Source organism: Mirounga leonina, unplaced genomic scaffold (assembly GCF_011800145.1).
Source record: "Mirounga leonina isolate KUSES-001 unplaced genomic scaffold, KU_Mleo_1.0 Mir_104, whole genome shotgun sequence".
NCBI classification, from domain to species: domain Eukaryota; kingdom Metazoa; phylum Chordata; class Mammalia; order Carnivora; family Phocidae; genus Mirounga; species Mirounga leonina.
Window position 1 is genome coordinate 20,667,447 of NW_023270231.1, and position 22,447 is coordinate 20,689,893.

General features: G+C 43.3%; 1 protein-coding gene across 2 annotated transcripts in view; it reads left to right on the top strand.

Moving 5' to 3' along the window:
• Nucleotides 1-22,447, top strand: part of MCC (MCC regulator of WNT signaling pathway) — a 396,253-nt gene that overhangs the window by 116,520 nt on the left and 257,286 nt on the right. The window contains exon 1 of one of the 2 annotated variants that reach the window (XM_035015386.1): nucleotides 21,368-22,003. The exons of the other annotated variant lie outside the window; for it this stretch is intronic. Coding sequence (XP_034871277.1) covers nucleotides 21,947-22,003 — 57 coding nt within the window. The 5' untranslated portion in view covers nucleotides 21,368-21,946. Of the gene's footprint in view, nucleotides 1-21,367; nucleotides 22,004-22,447 lie in introns of those variants that run through there. 2 annotated transcript variants of the gene reach the window in all.

The window sequence follows — 22,447 nt, forward strand, 5'->3', positions numbered from 1 at the left end:
AGAAAAGAAAAGAAAAGAAAAGAAAAGAAAAGAAAAGAAAAGAAAAGGCCCTGTGGTCCTGCAGAAATGGGCAGATATCCCTGTTGCTTTCTCCCCTGCAGCAGCCCAGAGGCCACAGCAGGCCTGAATCTAGAATAATTGCATCAGTAATTGTGACAGTAATTAGATCTTTTCCTCATTCCTAATGCTTTCAAACCATTCCTGATCATTCTTTATTGAGCTCCTGAATAACTGACGAGTAGATAGCAGGCCAGGCATCAGTATTCCTTCCCCATACTGCAGCCCCAGTGAGGTTTGTAAAACAGAACAGATCACATTAGTCTTCTGCTAAAGACTCATCAAAGGATCCCCAATGCATTAAGATGCATTTTTATGCATCTTACAAGAGACGCCACCTGATTTGGCTAAGACAGCCTCTGTGACTTCATCTTTCCCACTTCCCCATAGGAATAAGCTCTGGCCACACTGCCCCCATATACAGCTCAGGACCTTCATGTGGTGCCCCTGTTCTGGAGTGCGGTTCTTCATCCTGCTACCACCACCACCACCTTCTCCTCAGGACTGACTCCATTTTATCCTTCGCAGCCTAAATGTCTCCCTTCTCAAGGAGGCCTTACCAGATGGCTGTGTTTAAATAAGCGTGTTCTGCCTCTCACCCAGTCTCTCCTGTTGTAGTTACCCATGGCTGTACAACAAATCACCCCAAACCTTAGTGGCTTAAAACAACAAGTGTTTATTGTCTCACACAGTTTCTGGGGATCACGAATCCAAGTGTGGCAGGGCTGGATTGATCTGGCTCAGGGTCTCTCAGGAGCTTGCAGTCAAGACTTCAGCGAGGGCTGGGGTCATCTGAAGGCTCGACTGGGGCTGGGGGCTCTGCTTCCAAAGTGACTCACCCACCTGTCTGCCAAGGCAGTGCTGCATGTTTTCTATTTCCAGTTAACTGTTTACTTGCTTATTGTTTGTCTCTTCCCACTCATTCGCTCTCTGTCCTCTGCACCCAGCCCAGTGCCTAACACACTGCTGGTGCTCAACAGATGCTTGTTGAATGAATAGGAAACCCCTACCTTCTAACTCAGCGGATTGCTTAAAACAGGAGGTATAGATTGGGATAAAATGAACATTGCTGGCTAATGTTGACTTCATCCAAGAAGCTTTAACTGAATAAATGGATCAGATAGGAGGAGTTGACTTCCTCTTTATGTGCAGAAGCACTTTCATTTACTTCAATTGGGAAACGAGTAATGTACAGTTTCAATTTTTTTCATAACTGATTCCTTGATTTTTTTTTAAGTGAAACTGTTCACAACAGATTTGTTTTTTTGTATCCTTTCCTGTGGGATCATTTTATTTACAGTTGACCCTTGACAACACAAGTTTGAAGTGCATGGATTCGCTTATACACAGATTTTTAAAATTCTTTTTGACAAATACAATACTGCAAATGTATTTTCTCTTCCTCATGATTTTCTTTTTTTTAAAATTTTTTTTTAAGATTTTATTTATTTATTTGACAGAGAGAGACACAGGGAGAGAGGGAACACTAGCAGAGGGAATGGGAGAGGGAGAAGCAGGCTTCCCACAGAGCAGGGAGCCCGATGTGGGGCCCGATCCCAGGACCCTGGGATCACGATCTGAGCCGAAGGCAGACGCTTAATGACTGAGCCAACCAGGCGCCCCTCCTCATGATTTTCTTAAGAGTTTCTTTTCTCTGGCTTACTTTATTGTAAAAATACAGTATATAATACATATAACATGCAAATATGTGTTGATTATTTGTATTATCAGTAGGACTTTCCATCAACACTAGGCTATTAGTAGTTAAGTTTTTGGGAAGTCAAAAGTTATACACAAGGGCATCTGGGTGGCTCATTTGCTTGTCCCTGCCCCCTGCTTGTGCTCTTTCACTCAAATAACTAAATAAAATCTTTTTAAAAAGTTATACATAGATTTTTGACTGTGCAAGGGTCAGTGACCCTAACCCCAGGGTTTTTCAAAGATCCACTGTTGTGGTTTCAATACATTCATGAAAAGAAGTTTTAATGCAGAAATAATAAAAAAATTTATGACCACCGTATGAAAATCAGTAGGTAGGAGTGATTTAAGGTCAAACTACAATGGTTCCTTGTTTACTTAGAGGTTTTCCCCACTAGAGGGTAGAGCTGGGGAAGCCACAGTTGTATGTTCTCTATATCCTTGCACTCAAGTGTGGTGGGTAAATCAGTAGCTTCCACCTCAACTGGGATTTCGTTAGAAATGCAAATCTTGGGCATCACTCCAGACCTAGTGAATCAAAACCTACATTTTAACAAGTTCTCAGGTGATTCATATGCACGTTAAAGTTTGAGAAGCACTGCTCTTTAATACCTAACATAGGGCTTTACATTTTAGGAAGCCTTTTTACTTAACAGAAATGGAGCATTTGCTTTTCTGGAGTCAAGTTCAGGAATAAAAGGCCCTGTCTTCTAATAACTGAGATGCTTCTAACTGAGAAGATATTTTTATACATTCTAAGTGTTAACCACAAAACATCACCATCCTTCTTGAGTTTCCTAATGTGGCCGCTGCACCTGCCTGATACAGTTCCTCCCACATCCAGAAGGCTGCGCTCTGATTTAGGTTTTACCTCTAATTAGTAACCTGGTAAAGAGCTGGTTGCTTCTGATTCCCAAAACCAAGGTTTAATAATTGGGGTCGAAGTTATTAAAATTATATGACCCTGAGAATAATTCTTTTCCGTATTGTTTTTTGAAAAAAAAAAATTTCGGATTTGCTTCATTTTACAGAGAAACATTGGTTTTTTAAAACTCAACTATGAAAAGGTATATTCTAGTTTAGTTTCTAGACTTCAGATTAAACATAGAAATTCTGTATTTTCAGATTTCAGTAGAAATGAGAATTGCTTACCATTCTTGTTTTTGTTTTCTTTCCTTTATATTTTGCAGTTTCAGTCGTTCTGAGGATATTTCACAAAAACACTGGAGCAATATGACCACTGGACCATGAGTGTGTGATGAAATATTGTTTCATGCCCGTGTGTGTGTGTGTGTGTGTTTATTAAGTAAGCTCTACGCCCATCGTGGGGCTTGTACTCATGACCCAGAGATCAAGAGTTGCGTGTTCTACCGACTGAGCCAGTCAGGCACCCCTGTGTTTTCTCTTTTAAATAAAAATTTAGCTTTGGTGGGCACCTGGGTGGCTCAGTTGGTTAAGCGACTGCCTTCAGCTCAGGTCATGATCCTGGAGTCCCTGGATCGAGTCCCGCATCGGGCTCCCTGCTCAGCGGGAAGCCTGCTTCTCCCTCTCCCACTCCCCCGCTTGTGTTCCCTCTCTCGCTGTGTCTTTCTCTGTCAAATAAATAAATAAAATCTTAAAAAAAAAATTAGCTTTGGAGAATTAGAGCAACTGAATTTCCTGAAGCTGTTTATATTATTGTGTCAATTATGGAAGTATAGGATATTACATTAAAAATATTTGAGAAAGTATTGGGCGCCTGAGTGGGTCAGTTGGTTAAGAGTCTGCCTTCAGCTCATGTCATGATCCCAGGATCCTGGGATTGAGTCCCAGGTCTGACTCCCTGCTCAGTGGGGAGCCTGCTTCTCCCTCTCCCACTGCCCCTCCCCAGCTCATGCTCACCCTCTTTCTCTCTCTCAAATAAATAAATAAAAAATCTTTAAAAAAATATCTGAGAAAGTATCATTAGTGTTATACTGACACTCCTGAGAAAGGCAAAGGGATTGACATTCAAGTCAAGCCTCCTGTCACATTTCCAAAATCTGGCCAAATTATATTTAAGAGCAAGATCTCATCTATATACTGATTTACCCACTGAGGTTTCATTCAGCAATGTCCATGTGCCAGTGTTTGGGACCAGTGTTGGGTTGCAAAGAAGAGGGTGTAATCTGTGAGGGAACTACCTTTTTTGAAGCAATAGTTTGGTCAGGGAACTCTGTTAATAATTAAACTGGTTACTGGCTGGTGGAAAGTGTAAGATGTTAGCAATATGCTTTCCTAATTCTAGAACAAACCTGTATTTCTCCAGAAATATAAATATTTGGAACAAGCAGAGGGCTTGTAGGTTATCAGGCTTCTTTGCCAGTTGGTACTCTGTTCATCCTGGACATTGACTTTTTTCTTTTCTTTTCTTTTCTTTTTGCAGTGACTCTGTTGCATTTTCTTAAATAGTCTTGTCTCATGTACAATTTTATCACCATTGGAAAATCTGTTTCCTGACATGACTCTGAATTTGCATTTCTTTCATTTTCAATGTATTTCTCACTTAGGATCCATTGCCATATTTGCTACTGAAATTCGTTTTTTAAGACAGCTTGTGTGTGTGTATGCATGTGTGTGTGTGTGTGTGTGTTAGTACATATTAAGTTTGGTACACATATGAATGTGGGTTTTTCTGGGATGACATAGTACATGCATATAAAAATACGGAAAGCTAAGATATTGTTTGTATTTTTGTAGAAGTTTAGATACCTTGTTAAACAGGCTAGTGAGTCCAATTACAGAAGATGAGGAAACAAAACACTTTTGAAACAGGGATGTAGAAATGTCTTTTGGTTATTCTGTTTGACATATGGAGGTGGTTTTTTAGTATTTTATGGTGATAATCTTGCTACTCTAATGGCCATGCTGCCATTCTGTTCTTTTTAGAAAAAAAAATGAGAAGGCCAAGACAAAATTATGCTGAGAAATGACTTTCAGGCCCCACCTGGCCACTCTTTGAGTCAGGTTTGCCCAGGAGTAGGCAAGGTATGAGGAACTTCTAGCCTGTCTTCTCGAGTTTTGTAAGAGAGAGGGGCCTGGTGATGTCTGCATCGTGATGTCCCACAGTAGTTTAACCAGGAACCATGGCAAAGGATACTCAATAGTTCCTAGATCCAGCATGCTCGAAGCCTGTTGAATAGCACTTTTAAAAAAGATTTTATTTGTTTATTTGAGAGAGAGAGAGAGTGAGCATGAGCAGTGGGGTGGGGAGAGGAGCAGAGCCAAAGGGAGAAGCAGACTCCCTGCTGAGCAGGGACCCTGACTCAGGGCTCTATCCCAGGACCCTGGGATCATGACTTGAGCCAAAGGCAGATGCTTCACCAACTGAGCCGCCCAGGCATCCTGAATATCAGTATTTTGAAAGAATTTAGCCCTATGTTTAACTTTGAGTTCAGTCTCAGATTTGTTACATATAAAATTTAATTGACTCATACATAGGAGCAGAGATTAGTTTTTTTCAAATTGAATTTTGATTTGAAAAAGATCAGATCCAGGGTGCCTGGGTGGCTCAGTTGGTTAAGCGACTGCCTTCAGCTCAGGTCATGATCCCAGCGTCCTGGGATCGAGTCCCACATCGGGCTCCCTGCTCTGCGGGGAGCCTGCTTCTCCCTCTCCCACTCCCCCTGCTTGTGTTCCCTCTCTCGCTGTGTCTCTCTCTGTCAAATAAATAAATAAAATCTTTAAAAAAAAAAAAAAGATCAGATCCAATCAATTTCCTTCTATCTTCCCTGGCTCCAGCTCAAAAAAAAAAAGGTCATTCAATGGCGCATAGTTCCCCAAATTGTGGCGAGCATGCCACTGTTGATAGGTAGGGTGATTCATTCCAGGTGGTATATCCACATGTGGCACATCCAGTCATCAAATAAAACTATAACACAGGAGACAAATAGGATTCCCACGTCAGTGCTCTTTCAGTCCTCCTGTTTACATCAAGAGAAAAGTTGGTGCACGAAGGTCTTTAATACCCCTCTAACTTCGCAAGCCCTCCTTACAAGGAAGAGTCAGGCCCCAGGATCAGAGCTTTGGATGGGTCACACTCTTCAGCTAGAATTTATTTTTGTAGTTGCCTTCTGCTTATGGCAAATGATAATTATTTTCTGTTAATAATAGCATTATAAAATTTTTATTTTATTTTATTATTTTTAAGTAAGCTCCATGCCCAACATAGGGCTTGAACTCACAACCCTGAGATCAGGAGTTGCATGCTGTACTGTCTGAGCCAGCTGGGTGCCCCATAAATTATTTTATTTTATTTATTTATTATTATTATTTTTAAGTAAGCTCCATGCCCAGGGTGGAGCTTGAACTCACGACCCTGAGATTAAGAGTTGCATGCTCTACTGACTGGTACAACCAGATGCCCCTAATTAGGGAAAAGTATTAAATGGAATATAGCTCTGATGGCACGTGGTCTGGCAAAAGTTGTGAAGGTGATACATGAAAGACAGCCTTGTAAATACTTGTGCTCACATATCCGTCTGGGTAATTAGTAACTTTGTGAAATTATTTCATCTTTGAGCTTTTGTTGTCTTCATCTCAAAATGGCAATAACATCCAATGTATGTAAATTATGTAGTACAGTGCTTTAAAAAGTGAATGTACCCTAAAATGTAACTCCTCCCCAGCTAACTAAAATTCTTCAAGACTTCATCATTTATATCCGATTTCCTCCACAGATCAGTCTCGAGCCATCTCCCTACAGTGTGGTATCAATAATTGGAAATCACCGGGCCTCCACCTCTTTATAATTGATTTGCTTCCCTTTCGTCCTTGTAGGATTTATAAAGCACTTAAGTCTCCCGATGCATCTTGTGATACTGAAGCTATATAAGATCTGAAGTCTGTAAGACTACAAATATCAAAGCTGAAATTATCTCCTGATCATATTTTTTCCTTTTGATATTCACAGAATGGCTCTGGGATTTCTGGGACATCTGGGTATTTAGAGGTAGCCAACTTAATGGTATACCTTTCCTCATTTGCATCTTCATTAGTGCATCCACACTGGCGTTGTGGAAGACACGTGGATTACATTTACAATTTACATGGCCATATGCTATGATTCCATTTTTTAATTCTATTTGTGGAATGAAGTTTTTATGGAAAACATTTTGCTATAGAGTTGTGAATGTACTTAGGAAGATCCATGTTGTACATCACGACAGCTCTTCCCTATCATCACTGCATGCACTCGTCTCTTATTTGAAGTGCCTTCTTTAGCATCTGGCCATATATATCCATTTTTGGTATGATCACTCATGAAACAATGGCTAGTCCACCTGTATATATTTGAATGATGGCACATCTGATTAAGTAGACATCCCTATTACAGTGTCATATGCTCAAATAAATCTCCCAGTGTCCATTTCAACATAATGCAATAAACTCACTTTCCTAGCAAACCCAGAAATTGCAAGCCAAGCCCCATGTGGACCCAAGAGTCTGTTAATTCCACATATGGCCAATTCCCTGAAGGAAGATGTTTAAATACAGTCTTTTTTTTTTTTTAAGTGTGTTAGCTAACAGAAAATTTAATTCATATGCTAAAGTGCGTCAGGCAGCTGAGTTGCAGCGTTCAGTTCATCATTATCTTGAATTGTGGGTTTAATCAAGTTCCTTCACTTAATTTGAATGTTTGTGTTCAAAACCTAGCATCCTGCTTTAAGGAAAATGCTCACCTTTTATTTCTTTTGGATAGTCCCCCGCTTTGCGAAATCTGATGAAGACAGCCAATGAAGTGAATCTAATTTGGGTGGTTGAACACGAGGAGGAATCAGGGAGACTGCAGAGTGTTGCTTTCATTAAAATAGCTTTGTCCAAGAAGACATTTTCACTGTACTTTTGCATCCGTTCCCATGCTGTTTCCATTTTGCTTTGCTTAAATTAAAAAGGAAGGTTATTAAAATGAAAACTTGGTTTTAGAAATAGAGATCTGTAGGATCAAGTCAGTGGGTCGGGCTGAGTGCTGTGTTGACAGATTTTGTGTGTTTGTCCCAGGATGGGAGAGCAGTTTGGTTTACCCTCTTGGATACAAAGCCAGCACATGTAATGGAGTTTATTTGTTCGGAGCTGGGCAGCAGGTGTAATAAAATTATGCACTGTGTTTGTGTGACCCTGCCTTTCATATCCCTGTAGTTGCTCATTCATTCATTTTTCAGATGTAAATTAAAAGTGGAGGTTGCAGATTAGATGTGCCAGGGCTCATGTGGGCTATGTGAAATGTAGTTTCTCTCAGTCTCAGAACTTACTGGATCATGACAGAAATATAAATAAGCTCTAGGAGAATATTTGACTCTAATGAGAATTCATTTCCGTCAAGAATAGGTAGTTGGGGGGTGCCTGGGTGGCTCAGTCGTTAAGCATCTGCCTTCAGCTCAGGTCATGATCCCAGGATCCTGGGATCAAGCCCCGCATCGGGCTCTCTGCCCAGTAGGGAGCCTGCTTCTTCCTCTCCCACTCCCCCTGCTTGTCTCTCTCTCTCTGTCAAATAAATAAATAAAATCTAAAAAAAAGAAAAAGGATGGTAGTTGGCTTTGCTAGCAGATGTGGCCTATAAATTTATTTTCCTCTTGTTCTTATTATTTGTTATTGTTACTTTAATTCAGTGAGTGATACAAAGGATTTTAAGCAATATTCTCAAGCTATCCTTATAGTCTTTCAATTGTGAATATGATTAATGTGAAATAGATTCTCCTACTTATTAGAAGAAACATCTCTTGAGAGTCTACTTTGTGTCCAGCAGCGTCTGGGTACTTTGCAAGGAGAAATAATCCATTCATCCCAATCTTTTGCTGTCATTTTTTAAAAAAAGGTCAAATGAAGAGCATTTGACCTCTCTGGATGCTATACCTATAAGTTGTGGAGCACTCACTAGAGAAATAACTGGGCTCAGTATCTGAAGACTATGCAAACCCTAACAATAGAAGAGACAGAACTTTGGGAACTGCTGTTGAAGAAAAACTCACTGAGTGGCTGTTAGAAAGTTGGGGATTTCCTAGCAGGGATGAGGCTATATGTATGAGAGCACCGCACTGAATATGGGATTTACAATTTAACATCTTCTAATCCTCACCTTAAAAGAGCCTCACCCAGTAGTAAAAATCACCAACTTTATTTGCCGAGAACATGAATACTGACTAGAGCTTATAACATATTTCATTAAAAGATCCTTTCTTGCTGCTTGTTGGAGAACAACACTCACTGGCAGATTAAATAGAATATGCGAATCAGAGGCCATAGTGAAAGGCCAGAATGAGCCAGACCCTTGGACGAGAACTAAGAAGGTCCTGCTGGACCTTCAAACGGACTTGCCAAAATGAACATTCTGGCCCAGTGGAATGCAGCGAATCCAGGGTCCCAGTGGGGCTCTTTCTTGGTCCCTGTCAAGCATGCATTCAACAGCGCTCGAGCTGCTCGCAGTGTGGAGCTGAGCACAACAGTCTTCTCAGTGAGACCACCGGCACTAACAGTGCTCGGGTGCCCCTTTTTACTACGAACACCTCTGGACTGGCAGGAAAATAGTGGTCCCGAAAAATCTCTAAGACAGAGGGTTACAGTTATCCAAACTTGACTCCCAAGTCTAACCATATTGTAATTGGGAAAATGGGCTTTTGTTTGCCTATCGTATCATTTTTAAAGGCCAACTAAGGGCACAAAGAAGCCCAATGATCTTTTGATTTTATTCTACCATTTTGCCTAGAAAATGGCAGGTTCTTATATGGGCTTCTCCGAGAGCTTTGAGAGAATATGCAATATCTATTTTGAATTAAGGTATCTTCTCAGACATTAGGATTTCCACTAAAGGATGCACAAAGAACATCCCCAAACAATAGGAATCTAAGAAAATAGCCGAGTGCTGATACTGACCGGTAACTTCTGGATTAGGAGCTGCACTTCCACAGAGGAAGGTGCCCTGGGTCTCAGTGCACTGTTATTTGCCTTCGATTTCTCCTGTGTCTCCAGCCTGACTGCCCACTCACCCACAGGGTCAGATAGGACAGAAACTCTTAGGTCAGAATAGAAGCTGTGATGTCCTCAAGCCCATTTTTCTTCCTGTGTGTGTAACGTGGCCCTCTCCTCTACACTTTGATATTCCTTCTCTACGCTTTTAGATCACATTGTTCATATACCTCTGGGTTAGTAAGGACATCTCTTTCTTGTGTTCATCTCCCTCCTAGACTGTGACCATTCCAAGAGCAGGAGTCCTGCCTTTGGGTCTCTCCAGTACTTATCAGATTGCTTGGCACCGGCTCATTCATTCGTTGAATCTCTGAATCATATATTCATCCCCAATGGGAACCTCTTAATAAATGTTCATTAAATAAGTGGATGGATGATACCTTTGTTTTAGAGCTAACCTATGAAATTCATGGGCAAATTTCAAGATGTGTGATTGAGAAACTCCCTATCCACTGCACAGCCAGGTAAGCATGTGAGAAGAACAACTGTTATTACCATCTTGAAATTATTCAGTAGTTCTCCCTGTTCTTTGGATTGAGCCTGAAACCCTTCACATGTTTTGTAAGGTTTATAAGTCACTGTCTATGATTCCAGCTCATTTCTTTGCCTTGTTGCCTTTATCTCCATGTTCCAGCCACACCAGCCTTCTTATACTATCTTACTACTTGTATTCCTTCCCTACAAAGCCTTTGCACATGCTGTGCCAGGGACCTAAACAACACTTTTTCCCATTCTTCAGCTAGTGCACTTCTGCACATCCTTTGGATCTTAGCCCACGCATCCCTTCCTTGAAGAAGTGTTCTTTGACCTCTGCTCTCCACCTGCCTAGGCTAGATCTAGCTCTCCTGTACTCTCATGTTTCTATACTCCAGGCCTTCAGAGCACACATTGCAACTTCTAATTTTATGTTTATTTTTTAATGATTAAGTGATGTATCAGTACTCTGTTGCCACATAATGCTGTGTAATAAAACACCACAAAAATCTCAGTGGCACTCAGCAGTAATGGTTTATGGCTCATGTATTTGGAATCAGCTGCAGGTTGGCAAGGCAACTGCTGTTCTTGGGTGTAGAGGCTGGGCTCACCCATATATCTGGGGATGAGCTGGTTGACTACTGATCGAAGACTGGGGCAACGGCTCCACATGTCTCTCATCCTCCAGAAAGCTGGCTCAGGCACACTCTCGTGTCAGTGGCAGATGTGCAAGAGGACATGTGAAAGCCTCTTGAGGCGGCACATACACCATTACTTCTGGCTTATTCTAGTGGCCAAAGTAAGTCACATGGACAAGTCCCAAATCAGAGTGGGAGGGCACTGCAAAGTTACAAACGAAGACATGTTGACAAGGAGCTGTAAAGATTGGGGCCATCTTTCATCCTACTACAACGTGACTCTAGGATCAATGGAAGGCAATGCTGGTAATCTCTTTTTATTCACCACTATTTCCCCAGTACTTAGCAAGATGCTTGACATATAGTTGTTGATAAATATTTCTTGAATGAAAGCAAGACTGAATATGAAAAGACATCAATCTGTCGCTCTTATCTCAAAAATCTAGAGATGTGTTCACTTTTGGAGGAGGTTGACTGCCTTAAGAAAAGTAAAAGAAATTAGTTCAGAATTGTCATCTATTTCTCGTTCTTCAAATTTCCAAATTCCCTCAAATAACAGCTGTCTCCATCTTAGGGTTAGCTTTTATTTCTCATGAGATACATTTCTCTCTCTATCTTTGTTGCCAGTAAGGGTGTTTGAAAATAATTTCAAATGAAGAGAGTTAAACATGAGCTGTATGAAGAAAGGGGCAAAAACTTAATATTTTGGATATGAGGGAAAAATAGAGTAGCTTTCATTAGTTTGGATAGTGGCATGTGCACACTTTTTTCATGAAACAGGCTCTGAAGGGTCAAGAGGAGGCTGATGGTGCATTCAAATAGCTGTGTTCCTAATAACTGGGAAAATAAGGCAAATATTTTCATTAATTCGGGAACATGAAATCCTAAAAAGGTCCTAAGGGTATGAGATGCAAAAAGAAAAGAACAGAAAGGGGCACTTGGGTGGCTCAGTTGGTAGAGCTTCTGCCTTCGGCTCAGGTCATGATCTTGGGGTCCTGGGGTCAAGCCCCATATGGGGCTCCCTGCTCAGCAGGGACTCTGCTTCTTCCTCTGAACCCCCCCCACCCCCACCGCTCTCTCTCTCAAATAAAAAAATCTTAAAAAAAGAGAAAGGAACTTGAGCTGGAAAGGAAAGACGGATTGGCGTTGTCAAGAATGTGGAACCTTAAAAGGGTTTCATATTTGGAGAATGATAAAGGAGTTGGGGAATACAGATTCAAATGCTGCTAGGAAATTCTATAAGAGTATGAGGATAATTTAACTGAACCATGTAATTGGGTATCTTTAATAAAGAAATGTATTCTTTGATTCTGTCTTCATTTAAGAAACCACATGTCTTTTCTCCAAGGGTGACATTCAAAATACTTGACAACAGGGAGTAGCCATAGTAATGGAGGAAGGTTCTAGAGTCCTTCATTGTGCCAGCTGTTAGTCCTCTGGCAGCTAAACTGTGAAAAGTTCTGGGAGTTTCTGGGGATAGGAATGGGGTAACCTGGGGAGCGACTGGTCAGGGAGTGGGCACTCTCTGAGTTGGGGCAGTGGTTATTTACCAACTGGACCAGAATTATTTCTACTTTCTAATACTGACATAGCCAATAGATGGTAATGGTTGTACAACTCTGAATATACTGAAAACCACTGAATTGTACACGTTAAAAAGTGCATTTTGGGACACCTGGGTGGCTCAATTGCTTAAGCGTCTGACTCTTGGTTTCAGCTCAGGTCATGATCTCAGGATCCTGAGATGGAGCTCCATGTCTGACTCCATGCTCAGCAGGGAGTCTGCTTGAAGATTCTCTCCTCTGCCCCTCCCCCCACTCACGTGCACTCTCCCTCTCAAATAAGTAAATATGTTTTTAAAAAGTGCATTTTATGTTTTGTGAATTATATCTCAATAAAGCTTATAAAAATACCTAAATAAAGATTTACTTGCACAATGACATGATCGAAAGCTGTAGTTTGGAGAAAAATAGCTGGGCCAGAGTATGCAAACTGATTTGGAGTTGAGTCATATTGCTAAGTTATAGTTATCAAAATATAAAGAGACAAGGCCTGGAAGATGCTGCTAGCAGTAAAAGTGGTGAGAAAGGCCTAAATGACTGGAAGAGGAGATGAGGGAGGAGGGGGCTGAAAATGACCCCAGTGTTTCTAGACTGGAAACTCTGATTCCATTTACAGAAATTTGCAAACTGAAATTAAAGCTGGCTTTTGGTGGAACATGACAAGCTCAGTTTTAGACATGCTTTATGGTGATGGCAAGACTTGATGAGAGTATCTGGTAGTCACATGAGAAACCATTAACTGGAGCACCAGTAAGGGTCATGGCTAGAGAGGCCGATCACCCCACATTTGCTTGGATGGGAGAGTCTGAGCTCATGAGGCAATCATGCAGAACAACTGAGGATGACTGGGAGAGATAGGCAGGACCCTGCTCCTCATGCCTTGGCTTGTCCGTAGGGGAAATCTCTACCACGGTAGCCCATCCATTGGCACCTATGGACTCAGTCGGGGATGACTTTCCCCAGCCCGTGCCTGAGAACTTCCTTCTTCACCCATCTGCTTGGGACGATGCCAAGCAAACTACTTCTTTGTCATTAGGCCTATGAGGCATATTAGATTAATTATTTCTCTACTCGTTATGGGCAGCTCCTGTAACATATTCTAGCTAAAAGAGAGTCATGGAATGATGCTGTTTTAACCTCTCAAAGAGCCCCAAATAACAATGGCAGGCATTTGGAATTCATTTAATTTAAGCATGTTCTCCAAATTTTACTACATCTATTTTTATGCATCTATTTAATATATTTTTTCTTTTTCCTCTCCAGGAGATTGACCATATGCAAGCTCTTCTGGGAGGATTTAAAACCTTTTTTTTTTTTAAACTCCCTGGATTTCCAAATCCCTTATCTCCACTGATTATTTTTTCTTTCTCTGGAGAATTTTATATAGTTTAAAGACATTTGGAGAACAAATGAGTGAAGGTTTGGAAAGATACTTTGAGTATTTAAGACAGGATGACACAGGTATTCATTGAGCTCCAAAATATCTTATCAGACAGCAAAGAGGTTTTTGAAGCATCACGTGAGTGATGTGTGTGAATCTCAGCTAGGAATTCCCCACTAATAAAGTCAGGGATGTTGATGCCAAATAATTTAGGTTGTTAGAATACCTAGGCTGGGAGGGAGGCAGCCCATGAATGCAATTAAGGAGATAGACAAACACCACAGGGGTGCTTTCTTTGCTTCAGTTACATTTGCCATTGGAGAAGGCTGGATTTTTTTGCTTGTTCTATGTGTGAGAGTTAATCTGGAAATAGTTTTCAAGTATTTCTTTTCTTAGCAAATTTTAAACACAGACTAACCAAATTATCTACTGCATTCCATCTATTTCACAGCAGTAAGTCATTGGGTCTAAAAGCAATGTGGCTGATTTCATAAACAATAAGGTGAAGACCCAGCGTGATGGAACAGACTTTGGTTACCAGTGTAGGGAGGGCTCCACCGTGGTAACAACTCAGAGTTTTGAATCCCAGCCAAGAAGGGACTTCAGGATAACTTGACTGAAGGGGCGTAGTGCAGGGAGAAACGCTCAGAAGTAGAAGTTAGGATTTTGGTTCAAGATTTCATCTGATAGTTCAGTAGAAGTGAGGCTTTGGGGCACCATGCTTCTCAAAAGTTATCTCCCTGTGCTCTCTCAGCGTTTTCCTTCCTAGTCAGTATTCAATCCACACAAATCTAGCTTCTATCCCTCTCCACCATTTAATGAAATTGCTTCTTTCAAGGTCACCGGTAATCTCCAAAACCAAAGGACAAGCCAGTCTGTTTCACTGAAAATCCCATCTATTTCCTTGTCTCCTTTTTAAAAAAGATTTATTTATTTGAAAGGGAGAGAGCAAGAGAGAGAGTGGGTGCAGGGAGAGGGGCAGAGGGAGAGGAGAGAGAGAGATTCCCAAGCGGACTCCCCACTGAGTGTGGAGCACGAAGCAGGACTCCATCTCACGACCCATGAGATCATGACCTGAGCCGAAACCAAGAGTTGGATGCCCAACTGACTGAGCCACCCAGGCACTCCTGTACTTTTTTTTAAGTAGGCTCCACATCCAACTTGGGGCTTGAACTCACAACCCCGAGATCAAGAGTCACATGTGCCACCGACTAAGCCCCCCAGGTGCCCTTCCTCTACTATTTTGACACAAATCTCAGACATTGTGTCATTTTGCCCCTAAATATTTCAATCTATAGCTATAAAAGACAAAGACTCTTTTTAAGTATAACCCTAAGACCATTAACACATCTAAAAACTAATTTTTAATATCAAATATCTGAAAAGTATATTTCCTTTTTTTTTTTTTTTTAGATTTTATTTATTTATTTGACAGAGAGCGACACAGCGAGAGAGGGAACACAAGCAGGGGGAGTGGGAGAGAGAGAAGCAGGCTTCCTGCGGAGCAGGGAGCCTGATGCGGGGCTCGATCCCAGGACCCTGGGATCATGACTGGAGCTGAAGGCAGACGCTTAATGACTGAGCCACCCAGATGCCCCTGAAAAGTATATTTCTGAATGTCTCATAAATATATATTTTTTACAGTCAGGTTGTTTAACTCAAGATCCCAATAAGGACCACACATTACAATTGGTTGGGGATATGTCTATAAGATTCTCCTTCCATTAATATTTCACCCACTCACTTGATTTTCTCCTCCCTTGCAATTTATTTGAAGAACCCACATTGTTTGCTATGTAGAGTTATAGTCTGGATTTTGCTGATTGCACCCCTGTGATTAATTTAATGTGTTCCTAAGCTAAGATGGCCTCATGGGTGGTATTGTACTCTTCCACACATGGTGGTGTGTCTTTTTGTGATGTCAGTAGACGTTGCGCTTTATATCTTAATCTATTAATTCAGTAGAGGTTATAAAATAGGAATATTCCACATCTATCAATTCTTCATTTATTTGCAGGAGCACTTCTATAAAGGAGGAACTTTCTTTTGTTTATTTTTTAGGTTACCTATGAGTAAAGTTTGTATAGGAATAGATTTACCTTTTAAAAATGTAAATTGGATCATCTCTCTGCCCTGCTTGCAGTCTTGCCGTAACCTCTCCATGTACACAGGATGAAATATGTGAACCTCACATATCCTGCATTGTCTGGCTCCCCCATCATCCTTTTCATCAGGTTCCATCATACTGTCTACCTTTTTATTGAAATTTAAAATTAAATTAAATAAAAAACTTGAAGTGTATTGAAATTTATTGGAAAGGTAAAGTCCTTTCTTGCCCCTGAATTTTTGTGCCTGCTGCTCCCGCTGCCTGGTCTTCTTCCCCCACTTTCTACCTAGTTGGCTCCTTTTTGACCTTCCTGCAGAAATGTCCTCTCCTCATTGAGGCTGTCTCTGCTTCACTTAATGGGCCTGCTCTCCCTCATCATGGTACCTGTTTAATTCCTTGATAACACCCATCACAAACTGTAACTGTCTTCTTTATTTATTAATCATTTGCCACCAAGCACACTAGCTCTGTGAAAGCAAGGACTTTTTCTGTCCCATACACTGCTGAATCCCAAGGCATAGCACCATTTCTGGTACACAGTTTATGCTTTTCTTTTTTTGAATAAACACCACAAACTTGCTGACCCTGCATATCCTCATCTCTATAAGTGGGATGCTGGGATGAACGAGGTGATTATAGGATTTCTTCCAGTTTTTTAATGTTGTTCTCTGAGGACACAGAGACCAAGACAAAGATCATTCAGTGCAATGCTTTCTGAATTCTTTTTTTTTTTTTTTAAGATTTTATTTATTTATTTGAGAGAGAGAGACTGAGAGAGAGAGCACATGAGGTGGGGAGGGTTGGGAGGGTCAGAGGGAGAAGCAGACTGCCCGCCGAGCAGGGAGCCTGATGCGGGACTCGATCCCGGGACTCCAGGATCATGACCTGAGCCGAAGGCAGTTGCTTAACGACTGAGCCACCCAGGCACCCCAATGCTTTCTGAATTCTTTGGGGGGGGGTGGGTTGGACACCCTAGTGGGGAGAGATGGAGGGCATAGGTCAGCCAGTCCCAAAGTTTCAGTCCGTTTCCTGAATGCTGGAAGTTCAAGACTTTTACCCAAGATTGCTTTGATTAATCTGATGTTCATTACCAGAAGAGGGTATAGACAAGACCCAGAATATTATCCTGACTGTGTAGAAATTCACTGAGGTCAACAGCCATACATAGAGGGGCCAGACCGCCCCTGCCAGCAGAAAGGCAGTGCTGGGGTGGCTAGAGCGTGCAACCCGCACCCAGACATGTCCGCTCATGCATATGGCCACCTCTGCTTTCCCGGAAACTTTCCCAGGCCTGCTGCTGCCTCTTGGCCCAGAGATCAGATGGGAAGAGATTAGCCTCCAGGGCAGACAAGGCCCAGGAAGGAAGGGAACTCAGGGTATCGCCCAGTTGGAAAGCAGGTTTTCCTCCTCCTCCCAGACCTGCTCTCTGATCCTGATAAACACCTCTGCTACCTCCTGCTTGCGCCTCTTGAGAGGACCTACTCTCTGTTGAAGCAGAGCTTGGAGAAGCTCTTTGAGAGGGATCATGTTGAGGCAGCCACAATATGGAAAGATTTGCAGGCATTCACAGTTGTATACTTGGTAAACTACGGTGAGTGCTCATCTTGAGGCCTTTTTCTTAGGACACTGGAAATGCACTTGGGGCTTTATTTCCCTCTGGTGTGTTGAGATGACGTGCTGAGGTGTTCTTTGCCCTCCTCAGGTACTTAGGATGTTGACCCAGCTGTACTCTTGGGTACAGCACTGTCTTAGCTTTCTTGAGAGTAGAGATTCCCAGTCTGATTTCTGACTAGACTAAGAGGTTAAGAAAAATCACAAAATATTTAAATTCTAGACTTTCACGGAGTCTTAGATTGGAAGAAAACAAATTTGGACTTCCCTTCATTGCATGAAACTGTTCTCTACATACTACTGGGTTTCGGTGTGTCCCAGCAGCCTTTCACCCGGGCTGGGACAATTTCAGAGGTCGGGATTACAGCTGCTCTATTCTTGCATTGACAAACAACTCTATGGTCTTCCCTTCCTTAAGGTAAAATTCAGTCTTCATTACCCCTCCACAATCACAAGAGGAACTTGGATGACTCTTGAAATAAGTGCTGTTAGTTGGTATGTATGCCTGAAGTCTTCTCCCTACTAGTCTGTAAATTCTCCAGCTCTTGCAACTTTTCCTGCTGAAGAAGAATGGCGAAGAAACATCAGAATCCTCTGCCTCTCCAAGCCTATCCAAAGCTAATCTCATGGTTTGGGTCCTTGGCCCTTTCCCTCCCTCCCTTTTCAGGAACTTGGCTCCATCCCCCTTCTCTCTCTCTCTCTCTCTCTCTCTCTCTCTCTCTCGTATCTCCAGGGTTTCCTTTAGCCGCAGACTACAAATCTGCCCCTCCTACCCTCTAGTCAGTGCTGCTTACATGGGGCTCGATCCCAGGATCCCGAGATCATGACCTGAGTCGAAGACAGACGCTTAACCGACTGAGCCACCCAGGCGCCCCAGTCATACTGCTTCTTAAGAAGTTCAACACTGCCAGTTTTTCCTCCAGTCTTGGAACAGATCACTTTCACCAGATGAAGTCATCTGCTTGGTTTTAGGGGCCATCTAGTATGAAAAATATGTTTCTTTAAACACCAGCATCACACTCACCATAGTCTATTCGAATTCATGTGTTACTCATGAGTGTGGTACAGATCCATTGAAATGTCTCAAAGCACAGCTCTGATCCTATTATTTCTGTGCTCAGAAACCTTTAGTGGCTCTCCATTGCCTATCAGAAGTCCCATTTCTTTAGCTTGTCACTCAAAACTGTCCACGATCTGGCTTGAACTCACTTACCTAATCCAGATTCCACTCCAAAATGGAACACCTGCCATTCTCGACACATGCCTGGCACATTCTGGCTTCCATCCGTACTTTCTCCCACAGTGGTCCCTCTGTCTGGGGTACGTTTTGCTGTACTCAGCCATTCTTCAGAGATCAACTCAGGGGCTGCCTGTTCGAAGATTCCTTCACAGTTCTCCTCCAATTCAGCCCAGCCCAAATCCCATTTCCTCCTCTGAACCACAGTAGATCTTTATTTGTATTGCTTTCATGGTAAGTTTCATTTTCTATCTAGAACTGTCGTCTTCTTTATGTTTTATGAGACTATAAACACCTTAGGGGCAGGGTTAGTGCTTGAGTCTCCTTTATATTTTTATATTCACCACCATCTGCATCTTAAAGCACACACTCAGTTCTCAATAGGTGTTTTGTAAATGATTTTTAAAGATTTAATTTTTAAATTCTTATTTTTAAAGATTGACTTATTTGAGGTGCCTGGGTGGCTCAGATGCTTAAGCGTCTGCCTTCAGCTCGGGTCATGATCCCGGGGTCCTGGGATCGAGCCCCACGTCGGGCTCCTGGCTCAGCGGGGAGCCTGCTTCTCCCTCTCCCTCTGCCTCTCTCCCTCCTCATGTTCTCTCTCTCTCTCTCTGTATCTCTGTGTCTCAAATGAATAAATAAAAAAAATTTAAAAAAAAAAGATTGACTAACTTGAGAGAGAGCAAGAGCATGAGAGCGCCACACATGGGTGAGAGGGGTGTCAGAGTTGGGGGGAGCAGAGGGAGAGAGAGAATCTCCAACAGATTCCCTGTTGGTGTGGAACCTGACTTGGAGCTCCATTCCACGACCCCAAGACCACAAATTGAGCCGAAATCAAGTCAGACGCTCAACTGACTGAGCCACCCAGGCTCCCCTAAAGATTTTATTTTTAAGTAATCTCTACACCCAACGTGGGGCTCAAACTCACAACCCCGAGATCAAGAGTTGCATGCTTCACCAACTGAGTCAGCCAGGTGCCCCAGTTCTCAGTAGGTTTTAATGAGTAAATAAGAAAAATAGGGCGCCTGGGTGGCTCAGTTGGTTAAGCAACTGCCTTCGGCTCAGGTCATGCTCCTGGAGTCCCTGGATCGAGTCCCACGTCGGGCTCCCTGCTCGGCAGGGAGTCTGCTTTGTCCTCTGACCCTCTCCCCCCTCATGTGTTCTCTCTCTCAAATAAATAAATAAAATCTTAAAAAAAAAAAAAAAAGAAAAATAGATGTGGTTTCCTAACCCCTCCCCATGCAGCAGAGTTTCTCCCAATGTGCTCTAGTCTGGCTGTCCCCCAGAACTTTGGACCCAGGGCTCCCCCAAAGCAGCAAACTCTTCTTTGTCCCAGTAGTACCTCCATCAGGCAATGAAATGAACACACCAGGAAGGCAGCTGGGCAAGAAGATAAATGCAAATGGTCAAGCTCTTTGCTCCTTCTTAAAGAGCAAAATAGGGGAGCGCCTGGGTGGCTCAGTTGTTGGGTGTCTGCCTTCAGCTCAGATCATGATCCCAGGGTTCTGGGATCAAGCCCCGTACCGGGCTCCCTGCTCAGCCAGAAGCCTGCTTCTCCCTCTCCCACTCCCCCTGCTTGGGTTCCCTCTCTCCCTGTCTCTCTCTGTCAAATAAATAAATAAATAAAATCTTTAAAAAAAAGTAAAGAGCAAAATAAACATCCTATTTGATTAAAAAAAAAAGACCTTGAAAATTAACAATACAATGGCTTTTTCATAGAAGGTTCTAGGAAATGCCAAATCCGTCACTGGGGATGGAGACGTTTTGTTCCCATTTGTATAGCTAAAGAGACTGATGAGGCCTCCTAAGCAATGCTGCAGAACTGTTCTAAGGATCAGAATATTTTTCAGTGTATTTCAAGTTCAGTGGGACGTTAAGCTTTATGGAGAGAAAATCCCTCCCCTCCCACCTCCCTAGACAGGGATGCTTTTACCCCAAGGAAACTCGAAGCTGAGGGGAGCTCTGATTCCAGGAGTCCACTGGGTAGAACAGTCCGTTGAATCTTTTCTGATTCATACTCCAAACCCCAGAAATATAAACCCAGCTCTGCTCAGATAAGCAGTAAGATTTTTAAGGAAGGTATGGGGGTTGAGGAGGATGGGAAATGTAATACTTAAAAGGATGGTCTGGGGTTGGGGAGGATGGGAGATTGAAGCCTATTTTATATCTTTCAAGGGATGGGGCATCTTCATCTTTATTATGGACGTGCAGAAAATGTAATCTGCCTCAGCGACAGAGAGGGAGTTTGACTGAATTTACACCCTCGCTGTTGACTTTAGACCGTTCAGGGAAAATGACCGCCCCACACTCTTGTAAAATCTTAATGTACTATGGGAAGTGCACAGCGCTGCCTGATGTACAGCGTTCAGATTGGTCTTGACCTTATTAAATCATGGAAAGTGGCTTCTAGGAGAAATTAAAATTTTTTTTTTCTGCACAGTTACTCAGGTGGCTTTTCCTGTTTCTTCTCTTCCTCCTGGACTTGGGTCCTGTAATTACTATCGCAGAGAGCTGGAAGGATGCCTGCTCTCCCGGCACGGTCCCCTCTGCTCGGCCTCCTCCCTTCCCCCCACCCTTTCTCTTTCTGGCCCCGCCTCCTCCGCGCACCGCGCAGCTAGACAGCTGTGTTCAATCAGAAACCACTTAAAACTCCAGACGATTCAGAAGGGAAACTTCGGCGTGAAGTGCCGCCCCGCTCCGGCTCTCTCCAGCTCTCTCTCTCCTTCCCCGGAGCCTGAGGCGCGGGTCTCCCTCGCCCCGCCGCCCTGGTTTCTTCGGGAGCTCGCCGAAGCCGTCTGGGGTGCCGGATCCTGCTGGGAGGTGGCCTGCAGCCGGGTAGCGGGCAGCGGCGAGGCCCCGCAGGAGCGGCGAGGCGGCGCCCGGGGCGGCAGTGCTCCGGGACCGGGCGGTGGGCGCGCGCGGGCGGGTCCCCGCGCCGGCTCGGCCGCTGCAGCAGCTGCGAGCGCGCCACGCCACCGAGCCTCCTGCGGCAATGGCTCGTCCGTGAAACGCGAGCCGGCTCTGTGCCTTCCAGGAGAGCTTGCATCCTTCCTTGGGGCTTCCCCACGGTCTTGGGTGAAAATGGCTGTCTAGACTAAAATGTGCCAGAAGGGACCAAGCGGTGGATCTCGAGCCTGGTAAGCCCAAGTCAGAAGCTCCGAGACCCGGAGAAGGAGGAGCTCGGCTCTGAAAAGTGCAGTCATGAATTCTGGAGTTGCCATGAAATACGGAAACGACTCCTCGGCCGAGCTGAGTGAGGTAAGGAACAGCTGAGGTCGGGAGCTCTGGCTTCTTAGGCATTTGCTTTTCGACAACCCCTCCAATCTCCCCCAGCCCTACACCCAACCCCCCTCGTGCTCCCAGGCTGGAGGCAGCGCAATTAAAGATTAATAGATTTTTTTGGATCTTGTTTTAACTTGTAGTGTTACTCAGGAAATGACCTGAACTGGCTTTTGATATTTCAGTCTGAGACGAGGGGTTTAAAAAAAAACGAGCTCGCACTACGGCGTCAAGGCGTTCTGCTCTCCGCGAATCTGGGTCCCCCGTCCCTTCCCGCCCCGGTTCCCCCAGTTTATGTTCAACATTCCTTTTCGTAGCAGTCGGAGATCCCAAGCTGAGCCGCACCCGATGGTAACTAATTTGGTGGGGCTGGGGACCTCAGTGGATTATGAAGTCTGCCACTTGGCTCCCACGTGCAATGCG